The sequence below is a fragment of the Papilio polytes genome, unplaced genomic scaffold, assembly GCF_000836215.1.
Source record: "Papilio polytes unplaced genomic scaffold, Ppol_1.0 DF822622.1, whole genome shotgun sequence".
NCBI classification, from domain to species: Eukaryota; Metazoa; Arthropoda; class Insecta; order Lepidoptera; family Papilionidae; genus Papilio; species Papilio polytes.
Genome location: NW_013526582.1, coordinates 1011772 through 1028566, shown reverse-complemented (window position 1 = coordinate 1028566; position 16795 = coordinate 1011772). Strand labels below are relative to the sequence as shown.

The 16795-nt window shown below is 33.7% G+C and overlaps 2 protein-coding genes across 2 annotated transcripts; one reads left to right on the top strand and one right to left on the bottom strand.

Annotated features, from left to right (window-relative positions):
* Positions 1-1085: 1085 nt before the first annotated feature.
* Positions 1086-7527, top strand: LOC106105876 (E3 ubiquitin-protein ligase RNF220). Its single transcript, XM_013286332.1, has 8 exons — positions 1086-1635; positions 2832-3035; positions 3211-3345; positions 4084-4155; positions 5067-5183; positions 5958-6023; positions 6695-6769; positions 7094-7527. Exons 1-8 carry the CDS (start codon positions 1252-1254, stop codon positions 7184-7186), a joined length of 1146 nt encoding a protein of 381 aa, XP_013141786.1. The 5' UTR covers positions 1086-1251; the 3' UTR covers positions 7187-7527.
* Positions 7528-8974: 1447 nt separating this feature from the next.
* LOC106105873 (zinc finger protein 2-like) lies at positions 8975-16556 on the bottom strand. The gene is made up of 9 exons (XM_013286330.1): positions 16231-16556; positions 15607-15741; positions 14473-14820; positions 13822-13919; positions 12816-12926; positions 12059-12262; positions 11374-11485; positions 10618-10725; positions 8975-9795 (listed from the first exon to the last, which is right to left on the bottom strand). The coding sequence occupies exons 1-9, from the start codon at positions 16372-16374 to the stop codon at positions 9613-9615; spliced, it is 1443 nt and encodes a 480-aa protein (XP_013141784.1). The 5' UTR covers positions 16375-16556; the 3' UTR covers positions 8975-9612.
* Between the last annotated feature and the right edge of the window lie 239 nt (positions 16557-16795).

Genomic DNA, 16795 nt, shown 5'->3' with positions numbered 1-16795 from the left:
ATGGGAGGGCCACATGGAGCAGATGGATGACACTAGAGTTTCTAAATGTGTTATGACAAGTAATCCCGAGGGCCGCCAAGTCGAGGGAAGCCAAAGCTCCGATGGATAGACTGCATAAGTCGAGATGTGAAAACCTTTGGCATAGCAAACTGGAGGACTGTGGCCTGAGATAAGCCAAAATAGAAGAAATTGATGGACCAAGCCAAGGCCCACAAAGGACTGTAGAGCTATAGAAGAAGAAGAGAAGTTTTATTTGAACTGGTACTATTCCTATTATTACCTTTACAAACAAGAACAGCACTACAAAATTTGTGTTAACATGATATAGCTATAGTAACAAACGTTTATTTTAAAAAAAATCAGCTAACGGCCACTTTATTTTGCTAAAATAGCGAAGTGCCCGCTGCCAATCAACTATAGCAACTTAAAAAATCGCAGGCGGAAAACCACAAAATAGTCTTAGGTGAATATCACCCTATGTCTCGCAAATACAGCGTCTGTTAGAAAACCATGTAGACTACGACTTTGAAGACCTTTTTTCTCACTTTTTCGAAGTGCAATCCTATGAGATGAGACATGCTTGAGGTAATTACGTTATACGTACAATGAAGAAGAAATACAACAAATCAACAAACGATCCAGACAAAATAGATTTAACATAGACACCTTATGTCTAGTAGAATACCAAAGTAACCATTGTGTAAATTAAAATGTTTTACAATAAAAAACTAAATCAATACGCTTTGTCACAAGACATTTTAAAAATCGATTATATAATGACAGGTGACAATGACCAAAGAGTAACTAAATTACACCGTTACAAAAATAACAAAGAGTAAATATAATCCATTTGTAATTTATCGCACTTCGTAAAAACTAAAATTGGACTAGGTTACCTAAACTGGTACCTAAAATCAATTCTAACTTGTGTTACCTTAACTCACATTCACCTAAAGTCACGTTCATTAAAATAAAGACAAATAAATCATGTTGACTTAAAATATCTGACATTTTTTTTTTAACATGGCAATTACAGATGAAAAGATTTTGTTGTATTGTCAAATTGTCATTTAAAAAAATACTAACGTCCTATTTATTATTGTTTACGTTCACTTATCATTTAAATTAGTAACAAATTTACTTAAAAATACTTGCAAGAAGAGTTCCTTTAAATTATTCCAACTTCAATTTACATTATCAATTAGTTATAATTGTATTTTATTTAGTGTAAACCGTGATGAAATTAGATTTATGTTACAGTGTTTGAAAAACATTGAGATGTTACCTGTCCTTATGTATAATATGGAAGGATCTTCTAATTTGAACAGCAGTGGTAATAATTTCTGCAGTGTTTACGATGAGAATATTATACTAAATAGTGTTAGAAATCGGAAGAAAGTATCGGAACAGGCAAATTGCCCTGTTTGTAGCTGCACTATAAGACAGGGAGAATTGGAGTCGCATCTTGCTTTAGAAGTTGAAAGATTACAAAAACTGTCGAATGGTGGTTCTAAACGGAAACTAAGTGCTAATAGTCCGACTAATTCTAATCTAGCAGTCCCTGGTTCAAGTAATACTGAAGTTCAAAATGAAGATGTTGATGTTACTGGTTGTTTAGGAGGCGATGTTTACCAAGTAAGTTATACTTAGAATCTATTATTTTACTTAAGTTCGGCTGCTTTCAATAAATATACGCTATTGGTGGCAAAAATACCCAATATAAAAAATAAAACTCCAACAGACCTTCGCTGACCCCTTATAAAATTCAGTGGAAGATTACAAAGAGAACACTTCACTTGACAAGTGGTCATAATGGTTCTTGTGTACCACACCTTCGGTATAGACTGACCAGAAATAAAACACCTTATGATTTTTTAATACTAGAGTTCATCATATCAAGTTACTCTTAGATGTTTATATTTACATTATCATCCTAACTTGTCTAAGTTGCTTTAGTATGTTTTACTATACAGTACAACCTCCATAACTCAAACTCAGTAACATAAAAACCTCTATAACTTCAAAAAATAATATGTTCCCTTCCCATCAGAACCCAAAACCTCTATAACATAGTCCCTTGATAACTTAAAACTTCTATAACTTAAAATATTTTGTGTTTCCCGTGGACTTTAACTTATAGAGGTTCTACTTTATTGTGAAAGTTTAGATCAAAGTTCCCCAAACTTTTTGTGTTGTAGATTGCCATTTTTAACGGTGTTGGGTAGACCCCCTACTTACTTGATATTGATTTCCTGTAAATTGCTAACTGAAGTTTAGTGTTAAAAAGTAAAGTAAAACACATGTTAATTTATACATTTATTAATTGAATTTAAATATAAACTACTCAAATTAATAATGTATATGTTTTGATATAAGATAGTATGATGTAAGTAAATAGGTGCTATCAGTGTATGTATTCATCCACTATTGTGGACACCATTTTCATTTCACGGACCCCCAATTTTTTTTCGCTGACGTAGCCCCCTTGCAAGTTGTCATAGACCCCTAGGGGTTTATATAGACCTTTGGGAATCACTGGTTTTAATGTATAGATGTTTGTAATCTGAACGGCTGCATCTTTATGAAATTTGTCACAGATGTAGAACATCAATGTCAAGTCGAAATTGGCTCAGCCGTTTCAGAGATTACCCGGAACAAATGCGGTTTGCAGACAGACAGACAGACAAAAATGTTGTAAATGCGATTTTCGTTATTATCAACGCAACTGCATCAACTTCCTGGAATACGGAATTTTTCTTTTGATATTACAAACACTATAGAAAGTCATATGTAGTGTATAAATAAATAATGTTTCTTTTAATAAATTCCAGAGGGTACATTCAAATCGTTTACGTAGACTTCGTGCTAGACGTCGCTCACCACCACCGCAGACCGGAGAGTGTCCCGTCTGTAATGCTACATTACCTGTGTCCAGACTGCAGCGACATGCATTACGATGTCTCAAGAGAACGGGAGCGGAGATGGATGATGATGTACCTGACACCAGCTCGGAAGAAGGCAGCATTGATGTCGAGGTATGTTGAATGAGAGTATATACACCTCCTGAGGTCTAAAAGAGACTCAGCGGGGTATTATGATGTCTGGAATCTTGATGATTGAGGATAGTCTGAAGACAGACAACTTTCTTTTGTTTTTAATTCCACGCGGACGGAGCCGCGAGCGAAATCTAGTTTATAAATGTGTTGGCAGAACGATGAGCCGTCAGGGGGCTTTGGGGCGGAGTACCAGTGGTGCGGCGAGTGGCGGGTTAGGGCTGCGGCTCTGCAAGCCGCTGAAGGCAGAGTCGCCACAGCTGTCCGGAGAGTTTCTAATGATCAAGCTTTGGTAATACAACTATTATTATAAATACTAATATAATTTTGACAGTGGTAGTGTCCGCTTTGACATCTTAGCAGTGCAGGGCCGGCACGCCCTCAGTAATACCACGACCCCACAGAAGACAGGCGTCAAATGGAAGCATTCGTCTGATGAGTGTGGTGCCGGAGGCCTAATTTAAGTCCCTTTCTCTTTACCACCCTTTTCTTATAAGGAGAGGATGGGAAGGGGAAGTCGATTTGACGGAGGAGAAGATGCCTAGAAAGGGGAAATATCCTGTTCATGTGCATCTCCTTCTCTGTCGGATAAGGATAGGCAACGCATCTGCAATTGCAGATATCTATGGGTAGCGGTTGCTATTTTATTCAGGTGGCCGCTTGCTCGTTTGCCACCTTATGTTATAAAAAAAAGCGAAAGTTTAGATGGATGGATGGATGTTTGTTAGAGTTTGTAACCTAAGCAACTGAACGGATTTTAATCAAATTCGGTATAAATGTAGAGGATAGTCTGGAAGAACACATAGGCTTGCTTTTGTTTTTTTTTAATTCCACGCGGACAGAGTCGCTGGCGACAGCTAATCTTACTAATATAAATGCGAAAGTATGTATGTTTGTTACAGTTTGTATCCTAAACTACTGAAAATGTAGAGTATAGTCTGGAACAACATAACTACTTACATTTTTGTAAAACCATGTAGAGAATCCCGGGTAAAATCAATAGTAAAAGTTATATTTTAAATGTTTTCAGGTAGTGGATGGTGATGAAGATACAGAATTATATGGACCTCCGCAGTATTCTCCATCGAGGATAGCACCTGAGGTAAGCAAAGCCAACTGTAATCACAATATAATGCCGGTCACACACAATACCATCAATATGTATTTTTTGCTTTAGTGTATGGATGGAAAGAGAAAGTGGTATGTTTTTATAAGGAATACTAGTTTTCGCCCGAGACTCCATCCGCGTGGAATTAAATATAAACGAAATTGAGTAGTCTATGTGTTCTTCCAGACTATCCTCTACATCTATACCAAATTTCATTGAAATCTATACTAATATCATCATACTAATATTATAAATGCGAAAGTTTAGATGGATGGATGTTTGTTAGAGTTTGTAACCTAAACGGCGGAACGGATTTCAATTAAATTTGGTATAGATGTAGAGGATAGTCTGGAAGAACATATAGGCTACTCACTTTTGTTTATTTTTAATTCCACGCGGAGGGAGTCGCGGGCGAAAGCTAGTTTATAATATTAGTAAGATTGTAATTTTTTAGTAATTGTGATTTAAATTAGGAATTTGTGTAATACATAGTCTTTATTGTTTTATTGTTTACATGTGTCAAATTGTCAATTGCAAATGTCAAAATGGCATGACATAAAACAACTTAGCAATCTTGCTTCCTTGATGTTGGCAGCAACTTATGGTCTCTTTCCCACATTTGGGTTTTTTGTCCAAAATATTTATCCCCTAAGATTAATGGCATGAAAATGTGTAGTCTAAAGTGTGACGTAAGTGTAGGGATTTCATATAAAAAAAGAATTATTCAAAAATATGGTGTAATTGCTGACATCTTAAGCAACAAAGAAGTGTGTGTTTACACTTTATTATAATAGTATAGATGTCGACGGATTTTACTCTTCTATGTTACGATTTGAGTAATTTTTTAAAGTACCTACAAAAACAGGTTAATTCTATTTTTTTCTAATTGGTTAATTTATTTCCAGGCAGATATACATTTAACAGACGAACAGACAGAAGAAAGTCCTATAGATAATCAAGAAGAAACTATAAAAAGATATGAATCTACAAAATCAAATGGTATTGTTGAAGCAAGCGCAGAGGTATGTATATTATAAAAAAGAAAGATTGGTATTTTTGTATGTATTAGAACTCAAAAACTACTAAACCGATTTAGCAAATTCTCACACCATTAAAAAGCTAGATTATCTGTGAGTAATATAAGCTATTTTAACTAGCTGTTGCCCGCGACTTCTACGCAATATTAAGATAAAAAAGTAGCCTATAATATACCTGTCTTTGTCAGCTACCCTTCAGTGAAAGTCCGGTCGAAAACGGCCCGGACGTTTTGGAGATTACCAGGAACAAACGCGGGTTGCAGACAGACAGACAAATAAAATTTAAATGCGATTTTCGTTATCAACAATGTAAATACATCATCTTCCCGAAATCTGGAATTTTTTTTTGATATTACAGACACTCCAATTTTATTATATGTATAGATTCTACGAGGGCGAAGTCGCAAGCAACAGTTAGTATTCTATAATTCCATGTTTTTTACTATTTTTTGTAAATAGAAAGAAAGAAATTCATTTGTTTTCTATGAACCCTAAAACAGAACACAGAGTTTTACAGAAGAGAAGGAAAAAACTTGGTCACAATTAGAAAATTTTAAAAATCTAAGAAGAAATATAAATAAAAACACTCAGATCTAACATAATGTAAATAAATTTAATAATAAATATATCCAATATCAATAAATGATAAATTACCTTTCTAATGGTGAAAGATTTTTTAAAATAACTCCAGTAGTTTTTTAGTTCATCTATTTCATAGAAAAATAAAAAAAAAATGTAACTATTTTGTAATTGTTTCAGACAAGAATACAAGCATTGAAAGCTAAAATTAAAGAATTAGAAAACAGACAGAATTCAGCTTCCGAGGTATGTATTTTATTATAATACTAGCTGCTCCCGTGCGGCTTCATCCGCATGAAATTATGAAAATTTTAGTTTATTCTTTACATTTTTTAAATTATCAATAACAAATGTCAAAATGACATGACATTATGACAACCTTGGCAACCTTCCTTGATGTTGGCAGCAACTTATGGTCTCTTTCCCACATTAAGGTTTTAATCCAAAATATTTACCCCCTAAGTTTAATGGCGTGAAATTATAGCCTAAAGCGTGACGTAAATGTAGGGCTTTTAATTAAAAAGAGAATTATTCAAAAATAAGCAGTAATTGCTGACATCTTAGGCAACAAAGAAGTGTGTGTTTACGCTTTATTATAATAGTATAGATAGATTGTAGAAAATTCTCTTGCAATTAAATATGTTACTAGCTTTGCCCGCGACTCCGTTCGCGTGGAAATAAAAGATAAGAAAGTAGCCTATGTATTCTTATTATCTACATTTGTGCCATATTTCATCAAATTTCGTTCAGCAGTTAGTGTACAAACATCCATCCATCCAAATTTGCCCATTTATTAGTAAAATAATAATAAAAAGAAGTCTGTATACAGCGTTATAAAGATATTGTTAAGATATATTTCTATTGCATCCTTTTTTAGTATGTTTTTGTATTAATATTCAATTTTTGTTTAATTCCAGGCGAAATGTCTAATATGTTTAGGTCCTCATATATCTCCTGCGGTCTCCATACAATGCTGGCATGTACATTGTGAGGTAAATCATTATATACTAGCTGTTTTCGCGACTTCGCGTGACATTAAATAAAAAAAAAATGTATGTTACTCGCAGATAAATTACGTTTCTAATGGTAAAAGAATTTTTCAAATCGGCCCAGTATTACGTGAATTAAATAAATACAAAAATACAAATTTTTCCTTTTTATAATATTAGTATGGATGTAAAAAAAACATAATAAGTAAGTGATTTTCCATTATATTATCCACATCTGTGACGATTTTTATTGAAATACTAAGTTTTGTAGATATGTAGAAATAAATTTTCATTTTTATGTTTTTTTTATTAATATATAATTTACAGGTCTGTTGGTTGCAATCTTTAAAAGCGAAGAAAATATGTCCACAATGTAATGCAATAACAAGTACACAGCATTTAAGAAGAATTTATATGTAAAATATAGACGGAGAAAGCTTTGCCTAAAGATATTAATGCCTCTGGAAGGCAAATAAGACACTGTTCGCCTTTAAATTTATACTAGATGCCTTAATAAATCAAAAGAAACATCCATCATAAGAAAAAAAAACCAACTGCAGGCATAAAGCAAAATAAATATCAAATATCCATGTCATAAGAAACACTTAATGCCTCTATAAGTCAAATTAACACATAAAGCATCCCAAAGGCAAAATAACACCAAAGGCCGCTATAAGGCAAATAACACCAAATGCCTCTAAACGGCTAAAACCAAATGCCACAATAAGGAATATTAACACCAAATGCCTCTAAAAGGCTAACACCAAATGCCTCTAAAAGGCTAAGACCAAATGCCTCTATAAGGCAAATTAACACCGAATGCCTCTAAAAGGCAAATCTACCTTAAAGTGAATTTAGATGATGTATGTACATACATAGATAAAAATAACAAATTACTGAAGTAAACTGTAATAAATTCATTTTTGATAATTACTGTTTACCCTATTTTTAATAAGGGAAATAAAGACTATAGTTGATTAAGAAACTGCTCATATGTAAATGACATGAAAGTTTGCCTTCTGTGAAGATAATAAATGACATGTAAATAAAATTATATATTTTTTCCTTTATTGTGTATTTATTTAACCATAAAGACACTTTTACATAACTTACTAATATAAACAAGCTTTCGCCCGAGAGTCCGTCCGCGTGGAATTAAAAAAAAAGTGAGTAGCCTATGTGTTCTTCAAAGTTATTTTAAATCTATGCCAAATTTCATGGAAATCCTTTTAGGGTACAAAGTTACAAACAGAACGACTTTTCAGCCGGATATTAAATTCGATACTTCATATGTGTCATTTATCAAATTAATCTATCTCATTTAGACAAACTATATAAAATGTTTTACATATATACAATAACGAATATCGTCTCTTACTGGATTCCCAACCGTCATCTCGCTCTGTCCCCATGTGAGAACAAAAAGCTTCATCCGTCCCACCTTTTAGTACCATCACCAATAAGGTGACAGATCTAAACTTACGCATTTATAATATTAGTATGAACAAAATGCGAAAGTTTGGGCAAAGGTATAGAAGATCTGGAAGAACACAGCCTAATATTTATACCACGCAGACGAAGTCGCGGGCGAAAGCTAGTAAGATTTGAAGATACAGTGTAAACTCTATATAACGCCACTGAAGGGACTGTCCATTTTATGGCGTTATAGAGAGTTAAATGGAGATTAGAAAAAGAGAAGTTTATTTTGAAATAGTTTTAGTTACGTATATAAAATTGATATTTGAATGCTATTGCGTAGTCTTATTTTTGTATGACGTCTTGCTGCACCACTGCAGTAATTATTACTGAATTGTGGTCTTGTGGTCGTTATAAAGGGTGGATGTAATGCTATGTAGTGTATGGAAGACAAGCTAAACCAAAGCCAGATTTCGTCGCTTTAGGGAGTTTGTCGTTAAATCGAGGGACGTTATATGGCCTAATTTAAGTCCCTTTCCCTTTACCACCCTTTTCTTATAAGGAGAGGTTGGGAAAGGGAAGTGGATTTAACGGTGGAGGAGATGCATAGGAAGGGGAAATATCCTCTTTATATGCGTTTCCTCCTCCGTCGTATAAGGGTAGGCAACGCATTTGCAATTGCGGATGTCTATGGGCAGCGGTCGCTTCGCCATTTTGGCGGATTCAGGTGGCCGCTTGCTCGTTTGCCACCTTATGCTATAAAAAAAAAAAAAAAAAACGTTATATGGAGTTTACACTATATAGAATCCTACATAAAGACGAAAGGATGGTTGTATATATCGTATACTTAAAAAGGATCTCAATGGAAGTAAAAGAGAAAGAATAGTCTAGAACACGTAGGATACTTTTGTGGGTTTTTAATACCACGGACGGAGTAGGGGAAAGTTAGTATGTAAATAAAACACTTTTATTGAGAAAGTAATGATTTATGATTTTTTCTTATATACAAGTTTTTTTATATGTATACAGAATACAGAACGACTTTTCAGCCGGATATTAAATTCGATACTTCATATGTGTCATTTATCAAACTAATCTATCTCATTTAGACAAACTATATAAAATGTTTTACATATATACAATAACGAATATCGTCTCTTACTGGATTCCCAACCGTCACCACGCTCTGTCCCCATGTGAGAACAAAAAGCTTCTTCCGTCCCACCTTTTAGTACCATCACTAATAAGGTGACAGATGGTACCGTTAAGACACAAAAATTTCCAACCGTCTTCTCGTCGCAAAAGGTGAGAAGGATGAAACTTTTTCTTCTCATTTGTCCCCACGTGGGGACAGAGCGGGGTGACAGTTGGGAATAATCCCTCTTACCATGACAAAATTGCTTATTTTACTATACTTTTCACTGCGATCTTTAAGTATTAGGTATCTCACTCTCCATTAATTCTATACTCCTTCTCTTATTGCATATCTTATGTATTCTCTTCCTGTGTGTGTAGAGAGATGCGTGTTGTCTGAAAGTGCAGCCGCAAATTTCACAAGATAAAGGTCTTTCCCCTGTATGGATAAGTTCATGTTCCCTTAAACCTTTTTTATCCTGGAAAAAAATATGTATATCGACATTTTGCCCGTGACTTCGTCCACGCAATATTAAAAAAGGTAGCCTATAATATGCCCGTCTATGTCAGCAACCATTCAGTGAAAGACCGTTAGAAATCGGGCCAGCCGTTTCAGAGATTACCCGGAACAAACGCGGCTTACGGACAGACAGACAGACAATTTTTTTTATCAGCAACGCAAATGCATTATCTTCCTGAAATCTGGAATTTTTCTTTTGGTATTACAAAAGGCTCAGATATACTGAGAGTTAGAAATTTTTGGTTATTGATAACTAGGTGTAGCTCGCGTCTTCGTCCGCGTGAAATAATGAAATCATAGCCTATGTGATAATCATAGTTTGAAAGTAGCCTTAGTGGTAGAGAAGGTAAGGAGTAAAAGGTTAGCATGGGGGCATGTTATGAGTATATGAATGTACCGGTAGGGGTAGACGTAAAGAGATAGATTGTGTGAAAGGTGACATGATGAAGGGAGTGATGACTGAGATGACGTATGATAGTTACGTGGAGGACAAAAAAACCTGTTGCGCCAACGGGAGTAGAACAAGGAGGAAGATAATGTTACTCGGTGATACCTAATGTAGCTTTTAAATGGTGAAAGAATTAACGAAATCGGTTCAGTAGTTTTTAAATTATTTCAATACATACAAAAATAAATCTTTCTCTTATTAGTGTAGACTATGATTTTGCAGTGTCAGTCTTTTAACGATACACACAGTCTTATAAAGGGGATACATATTTAGATAAGCTTGTTATAATTTATTTTCTATAGTCAAGGGATTGTAATAATAATAATAACTAACCCTAAATGCTTTGCCGCACTGTTGACACATCTTGTCCCGTGGGTTCTCTTTGAGGCCGTGGTGCGCGCGCCGCACGTGGCGCGTCACGCAGCGACGTGTCGCCAACGCCTAGTAATCATATACATAAATTATGGGCGTCGCCAACTTGAGAGTGACCCCTTGTAAAGAATCAAAAAATGTCACATATAAAAATAGATATATCACTTCGTATAACAATCGTATAACTTCCCCCTTTGACCCACCTTAATAATTATTTACATTTATTTTAGATCCTTCATTACAAATAAATTTTATAAAAATACGAAATAGCAAAATAACGAATTTATCTCAACTTTCAACAAAACACAAATTCAACAACCAAGGCAACTATATAAAATTTAGAAAGTTCCGTAGGAACGTCTACAAAAATACTGAACAACCCTTTACAAAGCCTCTTAATATTACCTCCTTTCTGTTTCTTACAAGACTTACAGAAATAGAAGTTGACAAAAATCAGTAACATCTATACTCTTTACTACTATAATAAAGCGTAAACACACTTCTTTGTTGCCTAAGATCTCAGCAATCAGAGCATATTTTGAAATAATTATTTTTTTTAACAAAAAGCTCTACACTTACGTCACGCTTTAGGCTATATATTTTAACGCTATTAAACTTAGGGGGTAAATATTTTGGATAAAAACCCTAATGTGGGAAAGGGAGTTTTGAAATAATCCTAGAAGGAAAAAGTTTAAAATAATAAATAAAAAGCCTTACCTTGCCGCAAAGTGGACATTTATGTTGAGTCTTGCCCATATGCTGGTAGTTGATGTGATCTCTTAATTCGCCTTTAGATTTATACCCCTTATCGCATACCGAGCATTTGTATCTAAAAACACGTCGAAATAAGAAAAACTGCCGTTAATTTCTAATTTTTTTTTTATTCCTGTTTGTCGGGATATGTGTCTGTGGAACTAAATGAAATAAGTATGATAAGCAAATAGAATAAGTGCAGGTAGTTCAACCAAGTTAATACTTAGATTCTACAATAATTTTGAGAACTTTTGCTAATCTTACAGTGTATGGAGTTTTTATTCTCTAGGATAATTTTGAGAAATTTTGCTAAACTCACCACAGTGTATGCAGTATTTATTCTCTAGGATAATTTTGAGAATCTTTGCTAAACTTACTAGTGTATGCAGTATTTATTCTCTAGGTTGATTTTGAGAAATTTTGCTAAACTTACTACAGTGCATGCAGTATTTATTCTCTAGGATAATTTTGAGAAATATTGCTAAACTTACTACAGTGTATGCAGTATTTATTCTCTAGGATAATTTTGAGAATATTTGCCAGACTTACTATAATACTGTAAATATTTGAGTTCTACGATAAGTTGGAGTATCTATACAATATTAGTTCTTAGTTCTAAAATAAGTTTGAGATACTTTGCCATACTTACTTGAGTATATCAATAACTGCGTGTGTTTTCGTGTATTTTAGATGATGTTCGTACGACGCTTGGCTTGCGAATGTTTTAACGCAGAGCACACACGTGTAGATGTCGCGTGGCGCGTGTGTGCGCGAGTGTGCTCGCGACAGATCCTTACGTACAAGTTTGTGGCATATTGTGCATTCGGTACGCGGCTGTGGTGATGTGTGTGTGCTGTTTAAACCAGATATAATTCATCATCATCACTAGCTCACTATACTGAGGGGCTCAGAATTAACCCTAAGTTAGGGGTTTATTTTTCATCCAAACAAAATACACTAAAAAAATATTCTCAAAAAAAACAGTTAACTAAAAAGTAACGAAATAATTCCTTGAAAATAGTAAACCTACCTTATTGTAAGTGTTATGTCTATATTGTACAATTATTATTACTTTGAAGTCGGTGTCAGTCAATGTAGATTCATTACTTAATTGGTACTATACTTTCAATTGTCAATTGTTATGGTAAAAATGTGGAAACCCTTACGTAGAAATATCACTGCATACCTCGGACACCGACATCAAAGTAATAGTAAGTAAATAATAATTGTACAATATAGACATAACAGCTACAATACGGTAGGTTTACTATCTTCAAGGAATTATTTCGTTACGTTTTAGTGTACTGTTTTTTTTGAGAATATTTTGTTTTTAGTGTATTTTGTTTGAAAGTTTTGTTTTACGCAATTATCTTAAAAAATGGTATAAAGTATTCACTTATACTTACATTTGATGTCTTGTCAAGTTATTTCTGAAAGGAAACCTTTTTCCGCAAGTCGAGCATTCGAATCCTTCCCTATGTGTTCTTTGTACATGAATCCATCTTGATTTCTTTGTACTGGAAATACAAATACATATTCCAGTTACAAGTGGTAGTAACATGCCAGTTACTGGTATGAGGTAATGCCAGTTAAATATAAACAAGAATATTTGAATATTGACAACTTACTTATTAGCAGTAGAACCTCGATAAGTTAAAGTCCGAGGGAAACACAAAATATTTTAAGTTATAGAGGTTTTAAGTTATCAAGGGTCTATGTCATAGAGGTTTTGGGCACTGATGGGAAGGGAACATATTATAACATATTATAACATATTATAAACTACTGAACGGATCTCAATTACATTTGGTACAGATGAAAAGGATAGTCTGGAACACATTGGCTACTTCCTTTTGTTTTTTTTTAATTTACGAGAACGGAGTCGCAGGTGAAAGCTAGTGTGAGAATAAGTTTTATAGACATTGTACTCGCAGTTACATTTCCTTTCTGATGGTGAAAGAATTTTTAAAATATGCCCAGTAGTTTTAATATATACAAACATTTTTAATTCATTTTGTAAACAAAAATGTGGTTATTGTAAGAGAACCGTTAAAGATAGATATATGCTATCGCGGACTTTTCTGTAGAACTTTTTGAGATCTACAATTCTTTCATACATCATTTTTATATACCTCTAACGGTTTAGGCAGCGTAAGCCGAGAAAATTTAGTTTTGTAATTTTTTAACGCCGGCGTCCAGAAACACGCTGTTTATTAATAATTCCTAAACATTAGTAATAATAAAATATAGCCTATATTACTCGCAGATAAATTACCTTTCTGATGGTGAAAGAATTTTTTAAATCGACCCAGTGGTTTTTAAGTTATTTCAATACATACAAAAATACAAAGTTTTCCTCTTTATAATATTAGTATAGATTAAGATATTAAAAAAGGCAAAATGCTTACTTACTCAAAGTATTTATTGCATTCAATACATAAAAATCCGAACGGTGTTGGTTTGTCCCTCATAGTTTTATTACGCCTCGGTTTAGAACCTGGTTTCTTTATCTGTGGATAACTGTTATATTTCTTAATGTTTATTTAATTGTTTTTATAATACAATACAGCCTAAATTACTTAAAAACCTCGATAACTTCAAAAAATAATATGTTCCCTTCCCATCAGAGCCCTAAACCTCTACAACAGACCCTTGATAACTTAAAACCTCTGTAACTTAAATTATTTTGTATTTCCCTTGAATGTTAACTTATCAAGGTTCTACTGTAATACAAAAGATAGGAATCTCAAAAAACCAACTGAATGACCATAAAATTTTGTCTTCTGAATGAATGTTTCAATTTAAAGAAAACTTTACAAATTCATAAACAATAAATTATATCATCAACAGATCTTCCTAATATTATAAACGTGAAGAACTGGATGTATATTTATTATAACGAATTTCTGTGATTTTAAAAAAAAAATGTAGAACATAGTCAAGAACATGGCTACTTAGTTTCTTTTTATTCTGTACAAGAGTCATAGACAACAGCTAGTGTATATAATATCTTATTTACAATGAATTCACATATATAGACAAGTATTAATATATATTATTCACCTTTTTATCATCTGTATTGTTTCTATCTAAATCTTTTTCAACATTAAAACCTTTACAAGTTTCTTCATTCTTAATTGTATATTGTTTTTTATTCTGCAAAGGTTCATTTTCAATTGAATCTTTAATATTAGATTTTTCACTTGTAGTTTGTTTTTTATTATATTTTTCAACATCCTGTATATAATTATTATAATCTGATAATGGTATATCATCAAAATCGAAGTTATTTTCATTTTTAACTTCTCCGATACCACAATCAATAAAATTGTCTACATCTTCATATGTGAAAGTAAAGTCAAAATTTTCTTTCAAAGTATGTGTTAGTTTTGATAGCATTTTTATAGCTTTCTGAAAAATAGTAAAATTGTATGTAGATAAATTTCAAATATATCGACGGGTGGAAAGCTATTTGTTTCAACCGCCTCTTTAGGCAATAATGACTCTATATATTTGTCGGAATCAATGCAACACTAGCGCCAGCATTGCAACACTGGTGACATTGCGGCATTAAAGAGTACTACGTAACACCAGCGCCGCCTGTCGGCGTTTGATGAAAACTTTAAATGGCTCCCCTGAACTTTTAATCTTTCACCCTTCAATATGTAAAGTAAACCACCAGTGGGTCCAAGTGGTAAACTATGGTTTTAACAATAAGTTGTGTAGGCTCAAACCACAAAGATCATGTTGTCTCCAAGAGCATGTTTGCTCCAAGAACATGTTATTCCCAAGATCATGTTAGCCCCAAGAGCATATTTGCTCCAAGAGTATATTTGCTCCAAGAGTATGTTATCCCCAAGATCGTGTTAGCCCCAAGAGCATATTGCTCCAAGAGTATGTTATCCCCAAGATCATGTTAGCTCCAAGATCATGTTAGCCCCAAGAGCATATTTGCTCCAAGATCATGTTAACCCCAAGATCATGTTATCCCTAAAATCATGTTAGCCCCAAGATCATATTAGCCCCAAGAGCATATTTGCTCCAAGAGTATGTTATCCCCAAGATCATGTTAGACCCAAGATCATGTTATCCCCAAGATCATGTTAGGTCCAATAGTACAGTAGCTGCAACAGTATGTTTTCTCAAGAGCATGTTTGCTCCAAGTGTATGTTATCCCCAATAGTATATTACACTAACATTTTGTCCTTCAATCAAACATGTCAATTGTCTCTGTGCCATGCATGCTTGTTGTCTAAATTCACACATCCTCGACATAACAGCATTACACTCCCAGCAAATGTATAAACTTGCGCCATGTGTATGAAAGCCTTCCTGTAATTAAAAATGTTTGAAATTAAATTTAAAAATATTGATTCCATATGGATTAAGGTTATTGCAGTGGTTAAGCACTGGATTTGTGATCTAAAAGTCAGGGTATCACTAATAACTTGATTGATTTCTCAAAAAAAAACTAGCTTCTTTAGAGATTTTTTCAAAAGTAGGTTTTTTATAGTATAATGTGGCAAACGAGCAAGCGGCCTGAATCAACTGAAATGGAAAGCAACCGCTGCCCATAGACATCCGCAATTGCAAATGTGCTGCCTACCCTTAATTGACGGAGGAGTAGAAGCACATAAAGAGCAATTTCTGCATTCTATGCGTCTCCTGTATCGTCAGATCCACTTTTCCTTCCCATCCTTTCCCCTTAGAAGAGTGTGAACAGAGAAGGCCGTTTTCTGTGTGGTCATGGTATTACATCAGGGCTATTGCCAAGATGTTAAAGCGGGCTCTACCACTGGTAAATGTAAAAAATAGAATTACCCTAAACGCTTCCGTATCCGACGATAACAACCAATACAAGTTGTTTACACCATTATTAACTCTACACAATTGAAACAGCTTTCTGTCTTCGCTCAAACACGTACAGCATAACTTTTTTAACAAAAGTTCTGAATTATCGTCCATCTCAACTCTAATTTCTAAAGTTTTCTAAATGATAACCAATTTATGCAGTGTCTCCTTAACTTTAGTAAGTTGTATACACACTTCCTATATGAAACTTAAAGTTATTCATATCAAATAAATGCTATTAAAATGTTTTTTCTTATTGAATTGATAAAAAGTAGAACTCTAATTTACAAATATTGTGATTGACATTGACAAATTGACAAACACTTTTTGTCAAAGCATAGACTAAAAAAGACACTTTTAGGACATATTTTAATAAAATGAAATGGAAAGATTTCTGAACAAACGTTTGTACAATAGATAAGTTTTCAGGTTTTTGTTATGGTTCAGGGTATTACCGTATTCGCTTTATTTGTAAATAGAAATGATTAAATAAATAAAAAAAACCGACGCTGTGATCTGCGTTTACGATACGAGC